Source organism: Taudactylus pleione, unplaced genomic scaffold (assembly GCF_031769625.1).
Source record: "Taudactylus pleione unplaced genomic scaffold, aTauple2 ptg000005l, whole genome shotgun sequence".
NCBI classification, from domain to species: Eukaryota; Metazoa; Chordata; class Amphibia; order Anura; family Myobatrachidae; genus Taudactylus; species Taudactylus pleione.
The window spans coordinates 27,022,595-27,044,541 of NW_028284408.1; the positions used below are offsets into that span (position 1 = coordinate 27,022,595).

The 21,947-nt window shown below is 44.1% G+C and overlaps 1 protein-coding gene across 7 annotated transcripts in view; it reads left to right on the forward strand.

Moving 5' to 3' along the window:
• TROAP (trophinin associated protein) overlaps positions 1–21,947 on the forward strand; it is a 61,324-nt gene that overhangs the window by 32,603 nt on the left and 6,774 nt on the right. For 2 of the 7 annotated variants that reach the window (XM_088448838.1, XM_088448839.1), the window contains exons 6-15: positions 8,959–9,071; positions 9,239–9,396; positions 10,161–10,243; positions 10,320–10,468; positions 10,567–10,645; positions 16,154–16,242; positions 17,266–17,385; positions 17,769–17,855; positions 18,372–18,434; positions 20,042–20,357. In XM_088448838.1, coding sequence (XP_088304964.1) covers positions 8,959–9,071; positions 9,239–9,396; positions 10,161–10,243; positions 10,320–10,468; positions 10,567–10,645; positions 16,154–16,242; positions 17,266–17,385; positions 17,769–17,855; positions 18,372–18,434; positions 20,042–20,357 — 1,257 coding nt within the window. The remainder of the gene's footprint in view (positions 1–8,958; positions 9,072–9,238; positions 9,397–10,160; positions 10,244–10,319; positions 10,469–10,566; positions 10,646–16,153; positions 16,243–17,265; positions 17,386–17,768; positions 17,856–18,371; positions 18,435–20,041; positions 20,358–21,947) is intronic. The other 5 variants (XM_088448841.1, XM_088448993.1, XM_088448868.1 and 2 more) reach the window with 5 other exon arrangements.

The window sequence follows — 21,947 nt, forward strand, 5'->3', positions numbered from 1 at the left end:
TAGCTCCGCAGCCCGCGTTTACTCCGATGGGTTTGTCCCAGCAGTCGGTGGTGTCGTCACTCATGCAGGGTTTCCCACGACAATTGGTGGTACCCCACAGTCTCCCTATTTCCCCGCTCCCGGTTTCTCAGGAGCCAGCGTGGGTTAACTCCCTGACGAGTTCTGTACAGCACTTGTCGGATGTGTTGCAAGGGGAGCCTGTGATGCGGCCTCATAAACGGCCGGTGGCGTCTCTGTCCGCTCCTTATGAGGATGACGAAGGGACGTCTGATGATGGGGAGATTCTGGATCCTTACGATCAGGAACCTCTCCATACTAAGGACGCTGATGCTAAGTCCAAGGTATATATTCCTGGACTTATTCGGGCGGTCCGCACAGCCTTTGTGATTGAGGACGAAGTTCCCCCAGCGGCTAAGTCTAAGTATGCCTTTTTCAAAGATGTGAAGGGCAATGCCACAGTCTTTCCTCTTTCGGGTCAGTTGGTGGACCATTTAGAGGAGGCGTGGAAACAGCCTGGCAAAAGATACCAGCCGCAGCGACGCCTGGCGGTGGCTTATCCGTTGGCGGATAATTATTTTGCTAAGTGGGAATCCCCTCCACAGGTGGATTCTCACGTGACCCGTCTTGTCCGTAGTGCCACATTGCCGATGCCATCCATGTCCTCCCTTAAGGATGCTACAGACCGCAAGGTGGAAATCTGCCTGAAGTCCGCTTATTCCCTTGCGGGGGGGGCAGCACGGCCGGCTATGGCCATTTGCTGGGTTGCCAGAGCGATGGAGCGCTGGGCGGATTCATTAGAGGCTTCTTTTGATTCCGACTGTCCGGCCGAACAGGCGGAGTTGATTGGCAATCTCCGTGATTCGGCCACCTACATCAACGAGGCGGCTCTAGACATTAGTACTCTGGTGTCTAGAATTTCTTCAGCAGCGGTAGCTGCTCGTCGCACCTTGTGGCTGCGATCCTGGAAGGCGGACGCAGATTCCAAGAAGGGTCTGGAAGCGTTGCCGTTTACCGGAGAAGTTCTCTTCGGTCCGGATCTGGATAAGATTGTGGCCACGCTGGCGGCAGCCAAATCGGCTTGTCTCCCGTCGGCCGCTGCTCCTTCTGGTTCTGGACCATCGTCCTTTTGGTCATCTAGGGCCCAGGGTAGGCCCAAACCACAGTCGTTTCCTCGTCAGGCTGGCCCTAGGAAATCGGTCAAGCCCCGGAAGCAGGCATGGAGTACCAGACGTCCGGCCCCCAAGCCAGATGACAAGCCTGCGGCCTGACGGTCCGGGCCTCCCTTTGGGGGATCCCAGGGTGGGAGGCCGCCTGCTGCAGTTCGCCCAGTGTTGGTCGGTCACTACGATAGACACTTGGGTTCTGGAGGTGGTCTCCCACGGGTACGCCCTCTCCTTCCGGCACAGACCCCCGGCTCGATTCTTCACCACGGGTCTACCATCAGACCGGAACAAGGCTTCGGAGCTGCGGAAGGTATTGCACACTATGCTCCAGGCTGGAGTTATAGTGCCTGTTCCATTCTCCCAGAGGGGCCAGGGTTTTTATTCAAATCTTTTTTTGGTACAGAAACCCAATGGGTCGTATCGTCCGATTCTCAACCTCAAAGCACTCAACAAGTCTTTGCGGGTACCGAAGTTTCGAATGGAGACCCTACGGTCCATCATTCTGGCGCTGGAACCTGGGGACTACATGGTGTCATTGGACATACAGGACGCTTACCTGCATGTCCCTATTCTTTTGCGCCATCAACAGTTCCTCAGGTTTGCAATCCGCAGCGACCACTTCCAGTTTCGGGCGTTACCTTTTGGCCTGGCGACAGCACCACGTGTTTTCACCAAGGTGATGGCGGTCATGGCGGCTTCTCTGCGGCTGCAGGGAGTCCGCATGTTGCCGTACTTGGACGACCTGTTATTGGTGGCGGGGTCTCCAGAGCTCCTGTTACGCCACTTGGACCTGACCATTGCCCTGCTGCAACGACACGGCTGGCTAATCAACTGGCAGAAGTCCACTCTAATCCCGTCTCGGAGGATTCTGCATCTTGGAGCCTTATTGGACTCGGGACAGCAAAAGATCTTCGTGACGGAGGAAAAGATCTCTGCTTTACAGTCAAGGGTGCGCAGTTGTCTGCACAGCCGCCGGGTGTCTCTACACTCGGCGATGAGGTTACTGGGCTCCATGGTGTCGGTGTTCGACATGGTGGAATATGCCCAGTTTCACTCCAGACCTCTGCAGAACCTGATCCTGTCCAAGTGGAACGGGCTGCCTCAGTCTCTGAAGTCCCAGACGATTGTGTTCACCCCGGAGGTTCGCCTGTCCCTTGCTTGGTGGTTACAGACGACCCACCTCAGCGAGGGACGTCCGTTCTGGGTTCCAAATTGGGTCCTGTTGACAACGGACGCCAGTCTTCGGGGCTGGGGAGCAGTTTCGGGTCCACATCTGTTCCAGGGCAGGTGGACGCCGACAGAAGCGGAGCTTCCAATCAATATCTTGGAACTCCGTGCGGTCTTCAATGCTCTCCAGCAGGCACATCGGTTTCTCCAGGGTCACCCGGTACAGGTCCAGTCGGACAACGCTACCACCGTGGCCTACATAAACAGGCAAGGAGGAACCCGAAGCCGGACGGCTCTTGTAGAGGTGTCTCGGATCCTGGTTTGGGCGGAGCGCAATCTTCCGGCCATATCAGCGGTCTTCATCCCGGGAGTGCTCAATTGGGAGGCAGACTTTCTAAGTCTCCAGGACGTTCATCCGGGGGAATGGTCCCTGCACCCGGACGTTTTTCAACTACTGTCCGTGGACAGTCCTCTGCGGTTGCCGCTACGACCGGACCTCCTGTCTCAGGGTCCTTGTCGTCACCCGGACCTGGCTCGGCTGTCTTTGACGGCGTGGCTGTTGAGACGGCCATGCTGAGGTCCCGGGGGTTTTCCAGCTCTGTGGTGCGTACCATGTTGCGAGCTCGGAAACAGTCTTCCGTGAGGATATACCATCGCGTGTGGCATACGTTCTTCCAGTGGTGTCGACCGAGAGGTTATGCACTGCGGGAGTTTCGTCTGTCTCGGATTCTCGCCTTCCTGCAAGCGGGACTAGATCATGGGCTTCGCCTTGCTTCTTTGAAGGTACAGGTTTCGGCCCTGTCTGTCTGGTTTCACCGTAGGATTACTACAATCCCGGATGTGCGCACCTTTATGCAAGGTGTTGTCCGCATTCAGCTGCCCTTTGTTCCACCTGTGGCGCCTTGGGATTTGGCTGTGGTCCTGAGGGCTCTCCAAGGACCGCCGTTTGAACCACTGGGATCAGTGGATCTTAAATGGCTAACAGCTAAGACTGTTTTCCTTCTGGCTATTGCTTCGGCCAGACGTGTTTCTGAGTTAGGGGCTCTTTCTTGTAGACCCCCTTTCTTGGTTTTTCATGGGAACAGGGCAGTACTCCGCACTCGGCCCGAGTTTCTTCCCAAAGTTGTTTCCCAGTTTCATGTTAACGAGGAAATCGTTGTTCCGGCCTTTAACTCACCGGGTCTTTCCGTGGGTGAGGCCTCTTTGGATGTTGTGCGGGCCTTAAGGACTTATGTTGACCGCACTTCTTCGTTTAGGAAGTCGGACGCTTTGTTTGTCCTCTATGGCTTCCGTAAAAAGGGTTGGCCTGCTTCAAAGCAAACTTTGGCAGCCTGGATCCGTATGGCAATTTCTGAAGCTTATCTTCATGAAGGCCTACCGGTTCCTCCTTCTCTGAAGGCTCATTCCACTAGGTCTGTGGGTCCTTCGTGGGCAGCTCGACATGGTGCCTCTGCAGTCCAGATCTGCAAGGCTGCTACGTGGTCCTCTGTCCATACCTTCGTGAGGTATTACAGGTTTGACACCTTCGCCTCTCAGGATGCTTCCTTCGGGCAGCGGATTCTCCTTTCTGCACAGGAGCGTCCCCACCCTTAAAGGATACTGCTTTGGGACATCCCCAAGGTATCCTGTGGATACCCTATGGACCCTGAAGTAGAAAATATGAGATATGGTAAGAACTTACCCTTGTTATCTCTATTTCTACGAAGTCCATAGGGTTCCACAGGACTCCCGCCCTGTCGCACCTGTGCTGCAGATGGGCTTTGCTCTGGTCACCGGTTTTCCGTCTCCTCCTCTGGCCTATGGCTTGGTAACTAACTGAGGTGCCTTGGCTCGGGGGCGGGGTATAGGAGGGGGACCTAGTGCATCCGGGGAGGCTGAAAGCTTAACTCTTTGGTGCCCTGCGACTGACGTCACACCTATACCCCCAAGGTATCCTGTGGAACCCTATGGACTTCGTAGAAATAGAGATAACAAGGGTAAGTTCTTACCATATCTCATATTTTCTGTGGCATCCTCTGCTCAGGTACTGGCAGCCTCACTCTGCCAGTGACGGTTTCATCCAGCAAGGTCCCAGTTTACCGCTGTTTGAATACTGAAAGGAGGACACAATCCCTTTAGCGAGCACTAAACGGGTTATGTCTTGTTGTTAAATAGGGGCCCTTAGTTCCTAGATTAATGTGAGCAGTGTACTTACAGCTGTGGTTTAAACATTAGCCAGTCAAAACTATCCTGAGATGACTGAGGAGGCATACTGGCTGCCTAGGACTCCACTAATGGATGCCTGTTGTGTTTTCTTTTATTTATTACATGACTCATTTTTAGAGAGAAATGGTGTGTGTTGATGTGTGTATGTGTGTGTGTGTGTATGTATGTATGTATGTATGTATATATATATATATATATATATATATATATATATATATATATATATGTGTGTATATATATATATTTATATTATAATATAATTTACACACACGTGGCCAAAATTGCGGCCACTTTGCAATTAGAATTCTTTTCAACTTCAAATGCTTATAAAAACAGTTACACTTCACGCAGTGCAATGATTCATATATCAAATGAAAGGAAATTTAATGCTGAATACAATACAATAAACAGGTCAAATATTTGCATTACAAGGGAAATTATGCAGTGAAATCAAGGGTGAAAATCCCTCTGTACTTATGATGTTACTGTCCTATCAGTATTTCGTTGGGTATGCTTTATTTTTCAAGACAGCAGCACAGCGATGTGTCATTGACCCAATCAATGTTTGGAGCTCTTCCTTCTTTATTATGTGGTGCCATGAGACAATTATAGCCTCAATTAATTGTCTTTTATTGGATGGACGCCTCATATGTACCAGTTTTTTTTCAAACAGAACCACAAATGTTCTATGGGGTTCAGGTCTGAGCTGTTTCCTGGCCATCCCAGCACCTGTATGTCATTCTCCGTGAACCCCTTTTTGTATGTCTGTGCAGTGTGGTAGGGTGCTGAATCCTGCTGGAAAACAAATGAGGCATTATCTGGAAAAAAATGGGGCATTATCTGGAAAAAGATCCCTTATAGGTAGAAGTTTTGGTTGTAGGATGGTGTCAATGTACTTTCTGTTGTTCAGTGTGCCATCTCTGACATAAAGGCGGCCTACAGCATCTGCTGTCATACATGCCCAGATCATAATACTTGTAGGATTCTTTGTTGTCGCTTGAATAAAATCTGGATGTACCTGTTCCCCGATGCGACATCTCACACATTTTCTCCCATCACTACCAAATATCGATATCTTAGTTTCGTCACTCCATATCACTTGTTTCCACTGACCTTCTGTCCATGCAATGTGTTCTTTTGCCCACTGTATTCATTTCTGCTGCTTCTGCTTTTTATTCAGCAATGGCTTTTTTCGGGGAATCCTACCTTTTAGGCCAACCTCCGTTAGTCTTTTCCGTTCCGTTCTTGCACTGACAAAAACACCAGTTGCACTCAGTTCACTCCTAATGGCCACAGATGACATCCATCTGTCCCTGACGCAAATTCGTTTTATTCTCCTATCAACAGCTGTTGTGCACTTTTTCCGGCCTTTTTCTTCTTTATTTTGTATAGATTGTGTTACCTGATAGCGTAAACAAAACTTTCGTACTCCTGATGTTGTCACATTCCAACCAATGTCTCTCGCAATTGCTGCATACGAAAGACCATTTTCACTTAACACCACAATCCTGGATCACGTCGTTGTGCTGCGGTATTGAAAAATGAAAGGATACCCAACGAAATACTGATAGGACAGTAACATCATAAGTACACAGGGATTTTCACCCTAAGTGTTGTTTTCACGGCATAACTTCCCTTGTAATGCAAATATTTGACCTCTGTTCATTGTGTTGAATTCAGCATTACATTTCCTTTCATTTGATATGAATCATTGCACTGCGTGAAGTGAAACAGTTTTTTATAAGCATTCAAAGTTGATAAACATTCAATTTCAAAATGTGTCTGCAATTTTGGCCACGTGTGTGTGTGTGTGTGTGTGTGTGTGTGTGTGTGTGTGTGTGTGTGTGTGTGTATGTATGTTAACTATAACCCAAGCGCCAGAAGGTGAACTGATCATAAAGATAACGTGAAAAAATACGTGATTAAAAAAATGGAAGATCAACTTATCTTTAATAGAAAATCTTTGGTCACCTGACCAACCATGATTCAAACATAAAAGGAAGGCAAAATATCGTGTGTAATGTCTTAATACTGCATCAATCAAACAGCCATCACTGTGTAGATTAGGAGTTGATGGAACTATGATCAGTCCCCCTTATGTAATAATATTCCAAATATACAAAAAACACATTTTAATTTATAAAATATGGTCCACGATTAAATGCAGGTAAACAACGTATAAGAGCAAGAAATTGTAAAAGCTTATCTGTCCATCATAAGAGTGTCCAGGACAGGATAGCAGAGTGTCAACGCGTTTCGTCTTAGTACGGTAAGACTTCTTCAAGGGGGTAATGAGATATTACTCTAAGGACATATTTATACCTATGGTAATTAAAAATGGAGGATCCACATGGACCAAACAAAAAAACATCACTTCCTGTCCTCAGACCGGGAAAAAAAAACTTTCTATTTGGAGTAAATACTTTAAAATGCATTGAAAACATATAAGATATTCCTAAACATATATACTAAAAGAGACCCATCCACATATAATATTTACTTAAGCCATATTACTGGGCCATTCCGCTAACTGAACTGGAGTGTAGCATTAATCACGTCCCCTCCAGTTTGGGGAAACAGAGCACCTACTAAAGAGTCCACTTTCTCTAAAGGACTGTCCCAAACATAATTTTGTTATAGGCGCTGAAACGAATGACAGCCGGGACTTCACTTCCTGTCCAGGTTAAGCCGCACTTGTCGTAACATCACTTCCGCAAGTCCTCTGCATACAGTTTGACGGATACTAGGGAAATGTCTACCTTGGCACAGTCTGTCTTTGAAAAGCGGCCATTTTACACTCGACCAAAGTGTTTCAATGTGGTATAAAGTCGTGTCCATATGAAACAGTGTCCATTTCTAGAAGGGCTTGTGATAAATAGCACTAAAAATATAAGAATACAAGGGTGAGTATAGATCCTACTAGTAAATATCTAAATAAATAAAGGGAAGAATGCAACCACAATTAAAGTCTAATAAATACAAATATCTAAAAACTTTAAAAAGTTTTTTTATGTTAAAAAAGAGGAATGAATAATAATAATAGAAAATGATCACAAATATTCATAAAAAAGGTGCAATTTCAAAGGCTTCATTAAAACCACTGCGGGAAAGAGTACCTAACTCCAAAAATCCAATACATCTCGCTATTGGATAATTTATTGAGAATGTCTCCCCCTCTCCCCAAGTTTAACAAATTCTATTGGTTTAAAAGATAGGTAATCGGGATCAGAATTATGATGTTCTGCAAAATGTCTCTATATAGCATGAGTTATTTTAATTTTTGATATTACGAACATGCTCTTGAATACATAATTTTAATACTCTTAGTTTTTCCAATGTACTTAAGATCGCAAGTACATTCCATCACATAAATTACCATAGCTGAATTACAATTAATAAAATCTTTTATTTTATAGTCCTTTTGGAATTGTCATGATGATGGAAGATTTTCCTTTTCGGATGTAAAAATTTACATATGTTGCAGCTGCTGCATTTATAGCAGCCCTGACATTTTCTTAAAGTTTTTTTTTTTTATTTCTTGAATCTTCCGTCTTAAGTAAGCTGGGTGCTAAAATTTCCTTGAGATTCCTAGTTTTCTTAAAGACTACCTTTGGTCCAGAAGGAAGACTACCTTACAGAATTAGATCCATTAGTAAAACTTTCCAATGACGGTTAAGTATCTTTTTAATCTCCTTTTCTTGACAATTAAAGCCAGGTGTCAATAAATGGAATATGTTTGTTCTCTGTCTTATTCTTTCTTGGTTGGAGTAGTACAGATCGATCCACCTTATTTTATAAATGAAACTGTTTTTTGTATAAATATTTGGAGTATTTTTACATAAGGGGGACTGATCATAGTTTCATGAACTCCTAATCTACACAGTGATGGCTGTTTGATGCAGTATTAAGACGTTACACACAATGTTTTGCCTTCCTTTTTCCTTTTGTTTGAATCATGGTTGGTCAGGTGACCGAAGATTTTCTATTAAAGATAAGTTACTTTTCCATTTGTAATCACGTATTTTTTCACTTTATCTTTATGATCAGTTCACCTTCTGGCGCTTGGGATTTTTTCACTATTTTAATTGATTTATATATGGTTTATCACTTTATATGACTAATCTATCCTAGCAGCCACTCCTATATGAGCTAGGTGTACTTTATAAAAATATACACATTTTTTGTTTGTATGATTGTTTGTCACTTGTGCGCTCACTAATATATTCTTATATAGCTATCTCTCCTCTAAAAAATAATATTTTATACACTCATTCATTGGATGCTATGCGCACCACTTTGACTAATTAATTATCCCCCATTATGTTCTCTGTTGGCTTCTCTAGTTGTTGCCATGTACTTTGTGAAGGTTGTTAGTACTACCTAGGAGAGACTTATCTTCAGTCTTAATCATTTTCTTCTCCAGTTAATGACGAGAAACATCTGTGTAGACCAAGTGACATTTTTAAAAGCCACATCCCTCTTGTCAGCTCAAAGAGACCTGCAGCCTCAAAAAAGGTTGACAAACCCCAGTCGCAGGTTAGTAGTATTTATTTTGCCATAGTTGTAAGTTTACCTTTACTAGTATCCTGATCCTGTATAATTGTGAATTCAATGTGATAATATTTTTTTTTTTAGATAATTTTAATGCTTTTATTTTTATTCTTTTTTTTTTTTATATTTTCACTTATTTGAACTCCATGTAGGAAAATCCGTTACTACAACAGATGAACTCTCCTCCCCATGTGCTAGCCCCTAGTACAACCACTCTACCACTAGCTAACCTAGAGGTCACTGCAGCGAAGTCAGCTACACTCCCTCTGCTAACCGACCATGTGGAAGACACTGTTTCATCAGCAGTAAAGTATGTGGGTAAAATGAGGGTTTGTTTATCCTTTGTTATGCTGGATATACATTATACGATTATCTGGCTGGTCCGCTGGATATTGGCGGATCGGCCACATAATTGTATAGAGTATTTGCGCGACTGATCATTAATTCGCCAGGCGCACTAGGCAGTGTATGTGCTTTCGCAGCCAGCCAGGGGTGATGTCTTCTCCCCAGGGGAGGAAGCCAGATATTGTGTGACCATGCACTGTGCCATATCTCTGTGTGTGGCCACGATATCTGCTGGGTTACAGGCTGTCAGATAAAATGTCTGTCAGTCTGACAGTGTATGACTAGCATTAGTTATGAAAAAACTATAGTCTCAGGGGACTAACTGTCTTGCCTGTTACAGTGATACCTAATAGAAGTTTGGGGTCTTGTACAAAGTAGTAATGTAAACATTTGATTGCTGATTTTAGTGTTTAGGAGTTATTTATTATTATTTATTGATAATTATTTCATTATCATTATATTGATCCTCAGGTCTGTTTTAAATAAAAGTGCTTTATTGCTGTGACCATGTGTATGTAAGATATATAGATAGAGATATATATTAAACTGCACTCAACCTGCTCCTATTACATGTATTGTTAAATGTCATATATCCTTATGTTTTTTCCTATATTTGCCTCTTTACGTTTCATTTTTCTCTATAGTTCATGGCTGTGTTGCATCAGGGTCATATTATTAAATAGGAATTTTTAGCTACTATGCTGTCTAAAGCCTGTGTTGCCTATATAGGTGTGGAAAGTCTCCCTTAGAAGTGAATGTTCCTGCAGAGAAGAATGCTCTTGTGAGGAAGACTGATGACCACCAGATTTCAGGTAGATGTCCTCTATGTCGCCTGGGTAGGTCTCTAGCATGTTTTATGAATCTCATGGTATCTCACCATTATTTCAGATGCTGGGTCTGGAGAATTTGTTGCAGATTTGCAGGCACTAACCAGTATCCTTACCAACACTGGAGTGACCATTGGCAATTGTGGGAAACTAAGCCTGGCACATAGAGTCCCTGTGAAAGGTACAAATGCCATGTTGAAAGGTGGCATGGTAAGTTGGATTTCATCTGAATGAGGTGAGGGAAAAGACTCATTAATATACTGGCCCATTATTTATTAAGACCTTTTTTTTTTTTTTTATATTCTCAGTCTGGTTCTTTTACGAAACAGGCTTCCACACCAACACCTTCCTATGGACGCGTATCTAACATAGCACTACCTCTTAAAGGTAAGGTTCCTGCTCTCAGTGCTGTTTGTCCTAGTCCAGACTTGTAGTTGTTGTTGTGCTGTGTGTTGTTGTTGATCACGATTTGTCCTGTGAGATACATTTGTGGAAAAGTCAACTGATTGAAGCAATGAGCAGTGTTGGTTTTATGGTGTGTGGCATATTAATTATGACATGCTTGGTATGTTGACATTCACCATGTCGACGTTGATGAAATGTTGACCTAATTAGAATGTCAACAAACCGCCTCTGGTAGTCTAGTGATGACTTACCTGGTACGGCGGTTTCTTCTGTTTCTGGCGGTGACATCCGGCAGTAAGTATAATAAACCCTAGCCCTCCCCCTAGTGCCCAACCCTAACCCTTCACTCCCATAGCCTAACCCTCTGCTACCAGCCCATGCAGAATGCTGGTATTTTGCATGTTGACATTGTGAGTACATCCATTTTTTTTTTATTTTTTTTTTTACATTTTTTATGGTACTACAGCTAATGCATGTAAGTCTCACTGTAAGTGCGGTGACACGACTAGGCTTCAGAGTTATTCCACGGTAACTCGTGTTCCAAAGTGACATAGCACACAATAAGCAATTCCTGTATAAATTTTTTTTTTTCTCCTTAATCCACCAGGGGACACTGGAGATCAAGACACTGGGGTATAGACGGGTGGATGAGTGGAGCTAGCACTTTCGATTTATAAGTGTGAGTGTCTCCTCTCCCTCTATCCCCCAGAAGCACCAGTTTTAAAATTGTGCCCGAGTGAGCCAGTCACTTGGGACTGAGCTCTGCCCACGCTTAATATTTTATTTTTATTTTCCTTTTTATTTTTAGCTTCCCACACAGCGTTGAGGACAGGCTGACAGAGCTGCACTGTCAGCCTGCTACATGGAGGTATCAGGGACCCACCGCCATTAATTGAGTGTGTCCAGGTCCCAGGCACCCTGGCCTCAGCTCAGAGAGGGACATGCCGCAGCCTATTAGAGAGGCTGTCCATGTCACCATTGCCATCGCAGGACCTGATGGCAGCAGCGCTAAGTATACCTCTTTCCCCTGACTAGCAGGGGACTGAGATGCTATCCTGCAAACGTTCCCCCCCCACCCCCACTTCTGCTATTCCCTGTAAGATTTGGCACTGCTAATCATACTACAGCACTTGTCAGCCTGCAGGAGATCAGCGCTGTATGATCTCCTGCAGTGGGACGAGGAGGGAGCGTAGACTCAGTACTGTGTTCAGTGCTCTGCGGCAGTGCTTCTGACTGCGAGGCAGCAGATGGTGCTTCTGCAGGCAATCCAGAAGCTTGTGGATTGATACCTGTTCCAGCCCATCAGCGTTGCCAAGGTTTCTACTCCAATCTCTTTGTAGTCCCAAAACCAAACGGCTCTGTCAGACCTATTTTCAAGCTGAAATCGTTAAATCTTTATCTGAAGTTTTACCGATTCAAGATGGAGTCGCTTCACTCGGTGATTGCGGATCAGGAACAGGGGGAGTTCCTGCCGTCCCTGCATATCAAGGATCTTTATCTCCATGTCCCAATTTGGGAACCACAGCAGGCTTTTCTTCGATTTGCAATCAAGGAGGAACATTTTCAGTTTCCTGCTCTGCCATTTGGTTGGTCGTTACATCTTTACCAAGGTATTGTTTGTGGTGATTGACCAACTCAGATTGTTGGGGGTCACTATTGTTCCGTATCTGGACGACCTCCTCATCAAAGCTCCACCTCAACGACCATGTAGCACTGACACACCAGGTTCTCATCCATCAAGCTGGATAGTCAATTTTCAGAAGTCCAGTCTGGTTCCATCTTAACGCCTCCAGTTCCTGCGAATGATCTTTGATACGTCTGCTCTGTCCCGGTAGACAAGGCTCATGCAATTCGTAAGCTTGTCCTGGTCCTCAAGTCGAAACGGGTGTCCATTCACCTATGCATTCATCTACTTGGAAAGATGGTGGCAGCTTTCGAGGCTCTTCAGTTCGGCAGCTTTCTTTCTCGTCCCTTCCAGTTAAATCTTCTGACCCAATAGTCCGGATAGTATCTTCATATGCATCGCCTGATCCGGCTTTTACCTCAAGCACGCATCTCTTCTCTGGTGGATTCAGCTCGACCACCTCACAACAGGTCGTCTGTTTGGCATCTGGGATTGGATCGTTCTGACAATGCATGCCAGCCTCCGAGGTTTCGGTGCTGTAGTTCAGGACCATAACTTCCAGGGCTGTTCATCACGTCACATCAGGAGTCAAAATTGCCGATCAATGTGCTGGAACTCCTGGCAATTTTCAACGCTTTTCTGGAAGCTGACTCCTTACTAGACGGTCGGCCAGTTCGAGTCCAATCGGACAACGCTACAGCCGTCTCATACATAAATCGTCAGAGAGGGACGCTCAGTCGCATGACCATGCGCAAGGTGGATCACATTCTTTGCTGACAGCGATCTCAGCAGTGTTCATCCCAGGAGTGGAAAACTGGGAGGCCGACTTTCTCAGTCATCAGGAGAATGGGCTCTTCACCCAGATGTTTTTCTCAGGAGATGGGGAATGCCAGAAGTAGCTCTCATGACCTCCAGATACAACCATCAGGTGCCCCGGTATTGTTCCAGGACTCGAGACCCGAATGCGGAGGCAATAGACGCTCTGACGGTTCCTTGGAGGTAAAACCTTGTGTACCTTTTTCCTCCTCTTTCACGTGTCCTCAAACTGATCAAGCGAGAAGTGACAACTGTCATCCTAGTGGCTCCGAACTGGCCGACCAGAACCTGGTTCTCAGATCTCCAGCAGCTCCTTGTCGGGGATCCCTGGCCGCTGCCTCTTCGTCCAGACCACCTGCTTCAAGATCTGCGTGTTTACCCAGACTTACATCGCCGATGTTCATCGTCGTGGCTGTTGAATCCGTTATTCTATGACTCAGTGGGATTCCAGACTCTGTAGTTCCCACCATGCTCCTGGCCCGCAAACTGGTCACATCTCATTATCACCATGTCTGGCGTTATGTAGCCTGGTGTGAGGACCGGGGGTCTCGCACCACAGTTTTCTGTATGTCCCGTCGTCATCTTTTTCTCCAGCAGAGCATGGACGCTGGTTTACATCTAGGTTCTATAAAGGTTCAGATATCAGCATTGTTTGTATTTTTTTAGCGCCGCCTTGCCTTGTTCCCTCAGGGTCAGACCTTTCTACAGGGGGTCCTTCTGATTCAGACTCCGTCTGTCCCACCTACAGCTCCGTGTGATCTTAACTTAGTGCTGACTTTTCTTCAGACTTTAACGTGTGAACCCTTGGAGGATGTGGATCTCAAGCTTCTCACTTGGAAGACAGTCCTCCTTTTGGCCCTGGCTTGGGCAAGGCGGGTTTCGGAAGTAGGAGCTCTCTTGTCTGCCTCCTTTATTGAATTTTTCATGATGATCATTCGGAACTCTATACTTTCCTGCTGAAGGTGGTGTCTGCTTTTCACATCAATCAACAGATTGTAGTTCCGGTGTTGTCGGACGACTCTCAGACTTCACTCACTTTGGCTGTCGTATGGGCTCTCCGGATTTATGTGGCCCGTACCACGCCCCTACAGAAGTTCGATTCCTTGTTTATGATGCTTCCAAACAAGGTTGGCCTGCTTCTAAGCAGATGTTGGCGATTCGACAGGCATATATAGCCAATGTCCGGCCTCTGTCTGTCTATTTCTGCTCATTCCACTTGCTCCGTGGGGGCCTCTTGGGCTGCTCGTCAGGGGGCTTCTGCTTCCCAGTTCTGCCGTGCAGCCACTTGGTCGACACCTTTTTATTAGATCATATAGTTTTGATACCTTTTGCGGCCTCGAGTTTAGTTTTGGTCGCAGGGTTTTGCAGGTTTCCCATGGCTATCCCACCCGGAGGGGAAAACTTGGGAACATCCCCAGTGTCCCCTGGTGGATGAAGGAGAAAAGAGGATTTTGGTACTTACTGTTAAATCTGTTTCTCCGATTCCGCAGGGGACACTGGATGCCATCCCAGCACTGCTTTACCTGCCATTGTGTTATGTTTTTACGTTTGTTGTATGCACTATGTTGTGTGTTTTCTACTCAGCTTTTGCCATCCTTGTTTGATTCCTTCTCCTCAGTTTGTCTTCTGTTTCTGTCTCATCGGGCTCCATTTCTCTAACTGGGGCTTCTGAGGGATAGAGGGGGAGGAGTCACTCACACTTATAAATTGAAAGTGCCAGCTCCACTCATACACCCGTCTATACCCCAGTGTCTTGATCTCCAGTGTCCCTATGGAGTCGGAGAAACTGATTTAACGGTAAGTACCAAAATCCTCTTCCCTTTTTTTTTTTTAAATTTATATATATATATATATATATATATATATATATATATATATGTATGTATGTATGTATGTGTGACATGTTCTGTTTACAGACTCAGGGCCGTATTCAATTAGAAGCGAAAAGTCCGTTTCCACGATACTTTTTCGCCTATGTCATTTTCGCCGATTTAATTTATCCCCATATTAAATTGTAGCGTCTGTTCGCCGACGCATAACGCGATGTACTAGGCCAAAATTTCGCCTATGATTACCCGGCGGAAAAAAGGGCAATGTTGCGGGACCCACCCTTGCACCCTTTGGACACCCCAACCGCCCCCCCCTGACGCTAACTGCGTCAAAAAACACAAAAAAAATCTCACAAAGAACACACCAAAAAAGCACTTTGACAAAAATGGGTGAAAAAAATCAAAGTGGGAGTACAAATTCAAAAACTAGCGAAATAGCCTTTGGGGGTGGTCTGCGAGTATGGGGAGGTGTATTTTTGATTGCAGGTGTTTGCTGAAGGTGCTTTTTTAATGCTTGACTTTAGCAACTGTAAAATTATGATTGCACCTATATTCAAGTACCACAAATTTGATGGGCATACTTATTCCCCCCCCCCCCCCCCCCAAAAAAAAATAGAAAAATGCTATTCTTCACTCCTTGCTGGAAGACGCTAAATAGAGCCTATTGAGACCATTTAAAACCCCAAATACCTTTAGCAAGGCTATTTGGGGGTACCCATCGTGATCCCCCATGTCAGTGCATCTTATGGGGGGTGTCAGGCTGACTTTCCTAAAACTGACAGAACTTTTTGACGATTTCAATTACGCCGGGTCCCGTTTTTGCTGATTTGGAATTTAATACGGGGATAAGCGGGGGCGGGTGCGATACTTTTTCGCACCCAAAACCAGCAATGACTGTGAAAAGTCCGGCAACTTACTTTTCACTTCTAATTGAATACGGCCCATAGACTCAATTTATTTCACATAAGTTCCTTTTGCTGTTGGTTGACATAGCAAGTATACGCATGGCTCTTTGTAATGTAAGTTGCCTTGGAATGGCCCTTTACGATGCTGGTGCTGCAGCGCATGTGATTAATGTATTACTGGATAATACCTTCATTAGTATTCAAGTATAAAGACTTCATAATGGGACTAGATTAAATGTAGAGCTAGAGCTGCAGAACAGGCTACACGTTTGACATGCACTGTATGATATGTTTTATCCGGTTGTCTGTCTTTCAGATCTAGTATTCAGTCCCTATCGTGTTCCTAAGCCGGCTAGTGACCCATCCCCTGGAGGGTCAGCTAGGAGAGTTCAATGCTCTACAATGGTTTGTAATGTTGAATTATTTGTTTTTGTTAGTTTGTCTGGTTCCTGTGATGTGTGGTTTTTTTTTTTTTCCTTCTTTAAGAACTGTAAAGCATCCGCTGGTACTTTTGGATAGAACTGTTTTTTTAATGCTTAGGTTTTAAAGCCGAACGAAAAAACCCCACATGGTGACTCAATGTGGCCCTTATACAAATCTCCATGATGCCAATTTTCCTTAGCACTTCTATGGAATGCACTGGGAAAATTGGAGATGTTGATGGTCGAGAAGTGATGCTGTTTCTACAGCAGTTTGTGGCCATTGCCCACAAATAAATCATTCTCGATGTGTCGGTAAGCCTTGGTTGAGACTTGTTGGTTTTGGAGGTGGGAGACATGCGGTATATTCTATAATAAAATATCCATTACACATGTACCTGGATGTCTGCAGAGACTTCTGGAATATTTTCCTCCTCTGCCATGATTACTTCCATTGCTGTACATCAGGAGCATTTTACAATTATTCTTCTGTCATTCTGACGCTGTGTCATCATGGAAGCTGCAAAATAGACCTAACCGCACAGCTTCCCAATATGCTGGCTACTTAAAGTCCATTATCAGAAACTAATCTCCACCTAGTCTGAGATGATTGTGAAGGCACCAGTCTCCTTGTTCTTTTAAAACATTTTACTTTTAATTATTGGCGTTGAACCCACCGTGTTGTCTGGATAAAAAAAATAATAATAAATAATGATATACAGTATATATTTCTTTCCATAGAGCTCTTTATGGACAGTTCGGATTTTGTAATAAAGGATTTTCCTAAATTGGAGGACTTCTTCAATCTTACTGATATAAGTGAATGCTTTGCTTGATATGATGTTGCCTTGTTTGAGAGCTGATGAAGAAAGTACTAAACCTATAGCACCTGTGGTATTTGGTGCTAGCAATCATGTTTTTCATGTACAAATAGTATCTGTAATTGTTCTGTGCCATCGGGTAAACCTGCAATACTTGTGTTTTATGATGATCTGTCTCTTCCTTGTAGAAGAAGTTCTCCCAGTTCCGATCTGTTATATCAAAACAACCAATATTTGCAAAAACACCGAGGGCACTGGCATTGGAGAGTGCAAATAAGCGTCTGGAAGCTGATCGTTCCGATACTCAGGTTTGTCTGGGAGATCATTCTATGTAAGCATTAGGTGTTGGGTACGATTTTCAGCTCCTGTATCACCCATGCGTTAAGCCCAGTGGGTGCATTTTCCTCACCGCCTCAGGAGCTGCGAGGAAAAGTCCACATTAGAGTGCACCCTCTTGGATTTAACGTGTGGGGAAACCCACACATACGGCATTTTACACGGTATATATGGGTTACAGTGTGTTGTATGAGGGTTTACCGCGTGGGGAAAACAACAAATAATTGTTTAGCTCTGGGCGTGGAGCCCGGAACACTTCCCCTTGCCGTAATCCGCCCCCGTGATTGGATATGCCCCTGTGTGTGTTTTTATGTATGTAAATGTTGACATATTATTTCTTGTGTCCTATATGTAGAATTCAGCAAGGACCACTGTAAAGTGGGTCGATGAATTGTCCCCTTCTCCTGTTTCTGAGGTTGTATGTGAAAATGAGCCTGGTATGGTGAGTACACCTTACAGGTAGTAATGGAACTGGAGGAAAACTACTTGTATTTTTTTTTTTTTTTCCCAGCAAACGCAAAACAAAATGGGATGGTTTTATATTGGGCATAACCTCTTGAAGCAACCTGATTCAATTATTTTCTTTTATGACACTATCTAAACTAGTTGCACGAAGAGATGATTGTACTGAAAAAAAATGTGGCCGATCTTGACATGTGCTAGCACAACTTGGTCACTTATCAAGTGTCCGGATCTATATCATGTATTACATACACCTAGGCAAATCATCCTAATCACTATAGGCATAACAGTGACCTGTTAGTGCAGTCAGAAGGCTGAGAGCCGTGACCTTCTGACTACATTCAGCATGCTATATAATGATCTAATCCGTTTCCATCTGGTATTTTTGTGCATTACTGTCATTTGTGGCCTTATACTATACTGTAATACAGTATTTCTTACACATTACTTCAAATCAGCTGTGAATCCTGGTGATCTCCTCCATTTACTTCTGCAGGAACAAGTGGCAGTGCGGCTGTTCTTAGATGGGGAGTGTCCAGGAGAAAGAGACGAGAGAAAGGTGAGGCTTATGTTGTGTGGTAGGAACGGTGGAAGGGTATTTGCATGTATTTTAAAAGGAAATCAAAAGACTTGGGGCCTGATTCTGAGGTGGACTTTTGCCCAAGTCGAGTTTGCTAATGCCACCTCCAACTTTTAAAGAACAGAGATGCCCACTTGCAGTGTATTAGATGCCACCATCAGCCGCACCATTGAAACTTGCACCAGGATTATGGTAGGTGCAGTTTCTCCATCTGACTATGGCCTCCTGTGTGAGCAGCTGTGCCTCTTTGTCAGCTGTGCTACCCCCATGTTACCTCCCAGGAGCACCCCCTAAAATTCACAGATCCTGCGTCTGGTTCTGTGCGGAACACGTGTGGTGCAACTCTGACGCATGCACAGTACAAAAAACATCATTGGTCAACTGCGCACCTATGGGCACTGCATCCACCTCTGAAGCAGGCCTATCATTCTATAATGTATACACATTGCATTTCTTATCTTTGTTTTGTTGTGGAAAATGGACTTTATATCTGTTACTATGCTTATTAGCAAAATGTACTTTTGTAGCCTTCATGTAACAACCTACGTCTTTTTTAGTATGTGCTATTTTTGTTTTTTATGTGCATTGTAGAGTGGCCTAGAAGGGAACATACTGGCTTATAGTTACAGAATAACCAGCTGTGTACTAATGGTCTACTTTCTAGTTAACATTACAAAATGAGAGCCAATGTCCGGTTGCATTGGGCAAAGCCTCCTCTTACACAGCACACAACACCCCATAGGACAGTTTGTCCCCCATTGTGAATAAAGTGCTGTCATTATTGGAGGGACCATGCATCTAGTCACCAGCAAAACTGATAAATTGATGATGTTTAAGGGGAAAAAATGATCTGTCACATGTAGTGTTTGTTTCTGGTAATGGACAATTCTATGGAATGTTACCAAATAGATTACAAAAAGGAAAAACAAAAGAACCATTTCCTGCATTTAAATAGGATTTGTGCTTGATGATCAGTTCTATAGATACAGATGTGTCCACATGCATCTAGCCTCCTTGCGCGCTAAATAGCTCTTCTAGTCGCCCCATGGCGTGGCGTCACTCTAGCGTCGTCTTGTGCGTCTTTACCTTCGAATGCGTCTTATTAGCATAGTTGGCTCAAGCAGCTTCTGCTGACTAAGATGAGTGACTGCTGGTATAACTGCATGTGAAATGCTACATTCGTGTCAGCGGCTGTAACACTGTAACGTAGCATTTAGCATGCAGATACGCCCGCAGTTGCACAGAGAACATTGGCATGCTGCATATCATTTTAATCAGCAGAAGCTACTTGTGCTAACTATTTGCATCACTATGCGTATAAGACACATTTGAATGTAAAAAGACGCTCTGTGCTACCACGTTGTGTGGCGCGACTTGTAGCGCACGGAGGATAGATGTATGTAAACACATCTGTAAATCATTCATAGAAACACGTTACACATAGCTTCCCATTATCACTAAAAACCTTTGAAAGTGCCAACAGTATTTACTATATTTTTGGTGTCTGTGCTTTAATGATCTTTGATTGTAACTATATGATACTTATGCTGTATTTTAAGTTTGTTTCACCCTTGACTGTATACAAGGTGCCTTATGTCTCTAAGCAGGAACTAACTGAAGCATCTGATCTCATGAAAGTGTTTGACAAGTGTACAGCTAACGTACGACAGCAGGAGCAGGTGGCTCTTTCTGAGACCTTGGTCATTGGTGCTGCTGGAGCTACTGCTGGGAGTTCTCAGGAGTTACCGTTACATATGAAGCAGCACCTTGCACCATTATCACAGCCGAGTACCAGCGACACCCCTCAGCCCCCTCCCAGCAGTGTGTCTTGTGTGCAGACCTCCCTGCCACTCTCCTTTCTCTCCCACCCAGCTGTAAAAGCTCTGCAGTCTCGCACTTTAGGTAAGCTATGTGTCTAGTGTTAAAGCATCGGGGCATATTGTGCCGCTATACATAAAATGTTTTGTGTACCCCCTGCCATGTCACTCACAACATTCATTCTGAAACAGAAATTGTGCCAAGTGTTTAATGTTTCCTGCAACATCATCCTGAAACATGAGTGGATCACATACTTCTAAAACAATTGCTCACGTGTTATTCTGTTTCCTATTGGATGTATTTTTGGACACTGGAGCCATGGATGTAGAGATGAGTTTTAGCAAAAAATTTAAGTTATGGCTCCTCTCCCTCTATATCCCCAGGTCTGGAGTAAGTCTCTTTTTTTTTTTTTTTTTTTTTTTTTTTTTAAATATAAAAAGTAGGACAGTTCTCTGCTGTCCATGACAGCATTAAATTATAATTTTAGCTTATTTTGTTTTTGTAGTCGCTTCAGTTGCTGTCTTTGTTACAGCTGTTGATAACCTCCATTTATCCTGCTGTCAGACTTCTGGAGGAGGAACAAGGTCACGAAGGCCGCAGGTCATGAAAGTTTAATCCTGTGTGGCTGCTGCCATTGAGACAGACAGTGCTAGCTAAGGCTCAGGTGATGGATGACTTTAGTCAGCTCACTAGGCACTGACAGGTGCCTAAATAGCTGTAGCCTAATCAGTGCTGGGCTTGAAGTGGAGCCTCCATGGTGGGCATTTTTTTTCTATCGCAGGAAAGCTGCCTTTAGTTGACTGGCATAGAGATGATGACTGTCTTCTATACAAGGCAAGTAATAGACTGCAATTTTATTTATCATTCATTTATATCTGTATTGCTGTTCATTCTCATCCTAATAGTTGTGTGCTACATGTGTTGCACTCAATTTTTTTAGCCAAATCCCATAGTAGAGTTAAAACTCCATAGGGTGTGGCACAAGGAGAAATTTCCATTGTTTCCCCCTCTTCTTCATTTTTTTTTTTTTTTTTTGTATCATTCGCCCATGTACTATCCCCACAGTTGGTTGGCGTAGTGGATAGTGTTACTGCCTCACAGCCCTGAGGTCATGAGTTGTTACAATTGTTGACCAAGGTACTATCTGGGCACAGTTTATATGTTCTCCCCTCTGGGTGCCCCACTTTCCTTCCAGACTCAAAACACCTAGTGGTGGGTTATTTTTTGTCAGAAGCCAAGTAATCTTAATGTGTATGTGTCCCCATCTGACAGGTAATACGGATTTTAAGCTTCTCAATGGCAGGGATTGCTGTGATTGCCTGATATTCTTTGTAAATCTGAGAAATGTGTGCACTCTATATAAATAATTGTTAATAAAGTAAATAAGAACTGCTTTTGGCCCTCGAGTATTGCTAATGCTGGGCATACACTATACAAATATCTGTCCAATCTGGCTGGTTGGAATAAAAACCTGGTAATGTATGGGAGCAAATGACAGCCGATCATATGGTTTTTAAACACTGGAAAACAGACAAAAAACAATTGTACAAATTGGTTAATGGTTAAACACTTATTTAACCATTTTGTCTGTATTCCAGTGTTTGTGAGCAAATGGTCGATTGTCATTTGCTCCCATACATTACCAAATTTTAATTTCAACCAGACAGATATCTG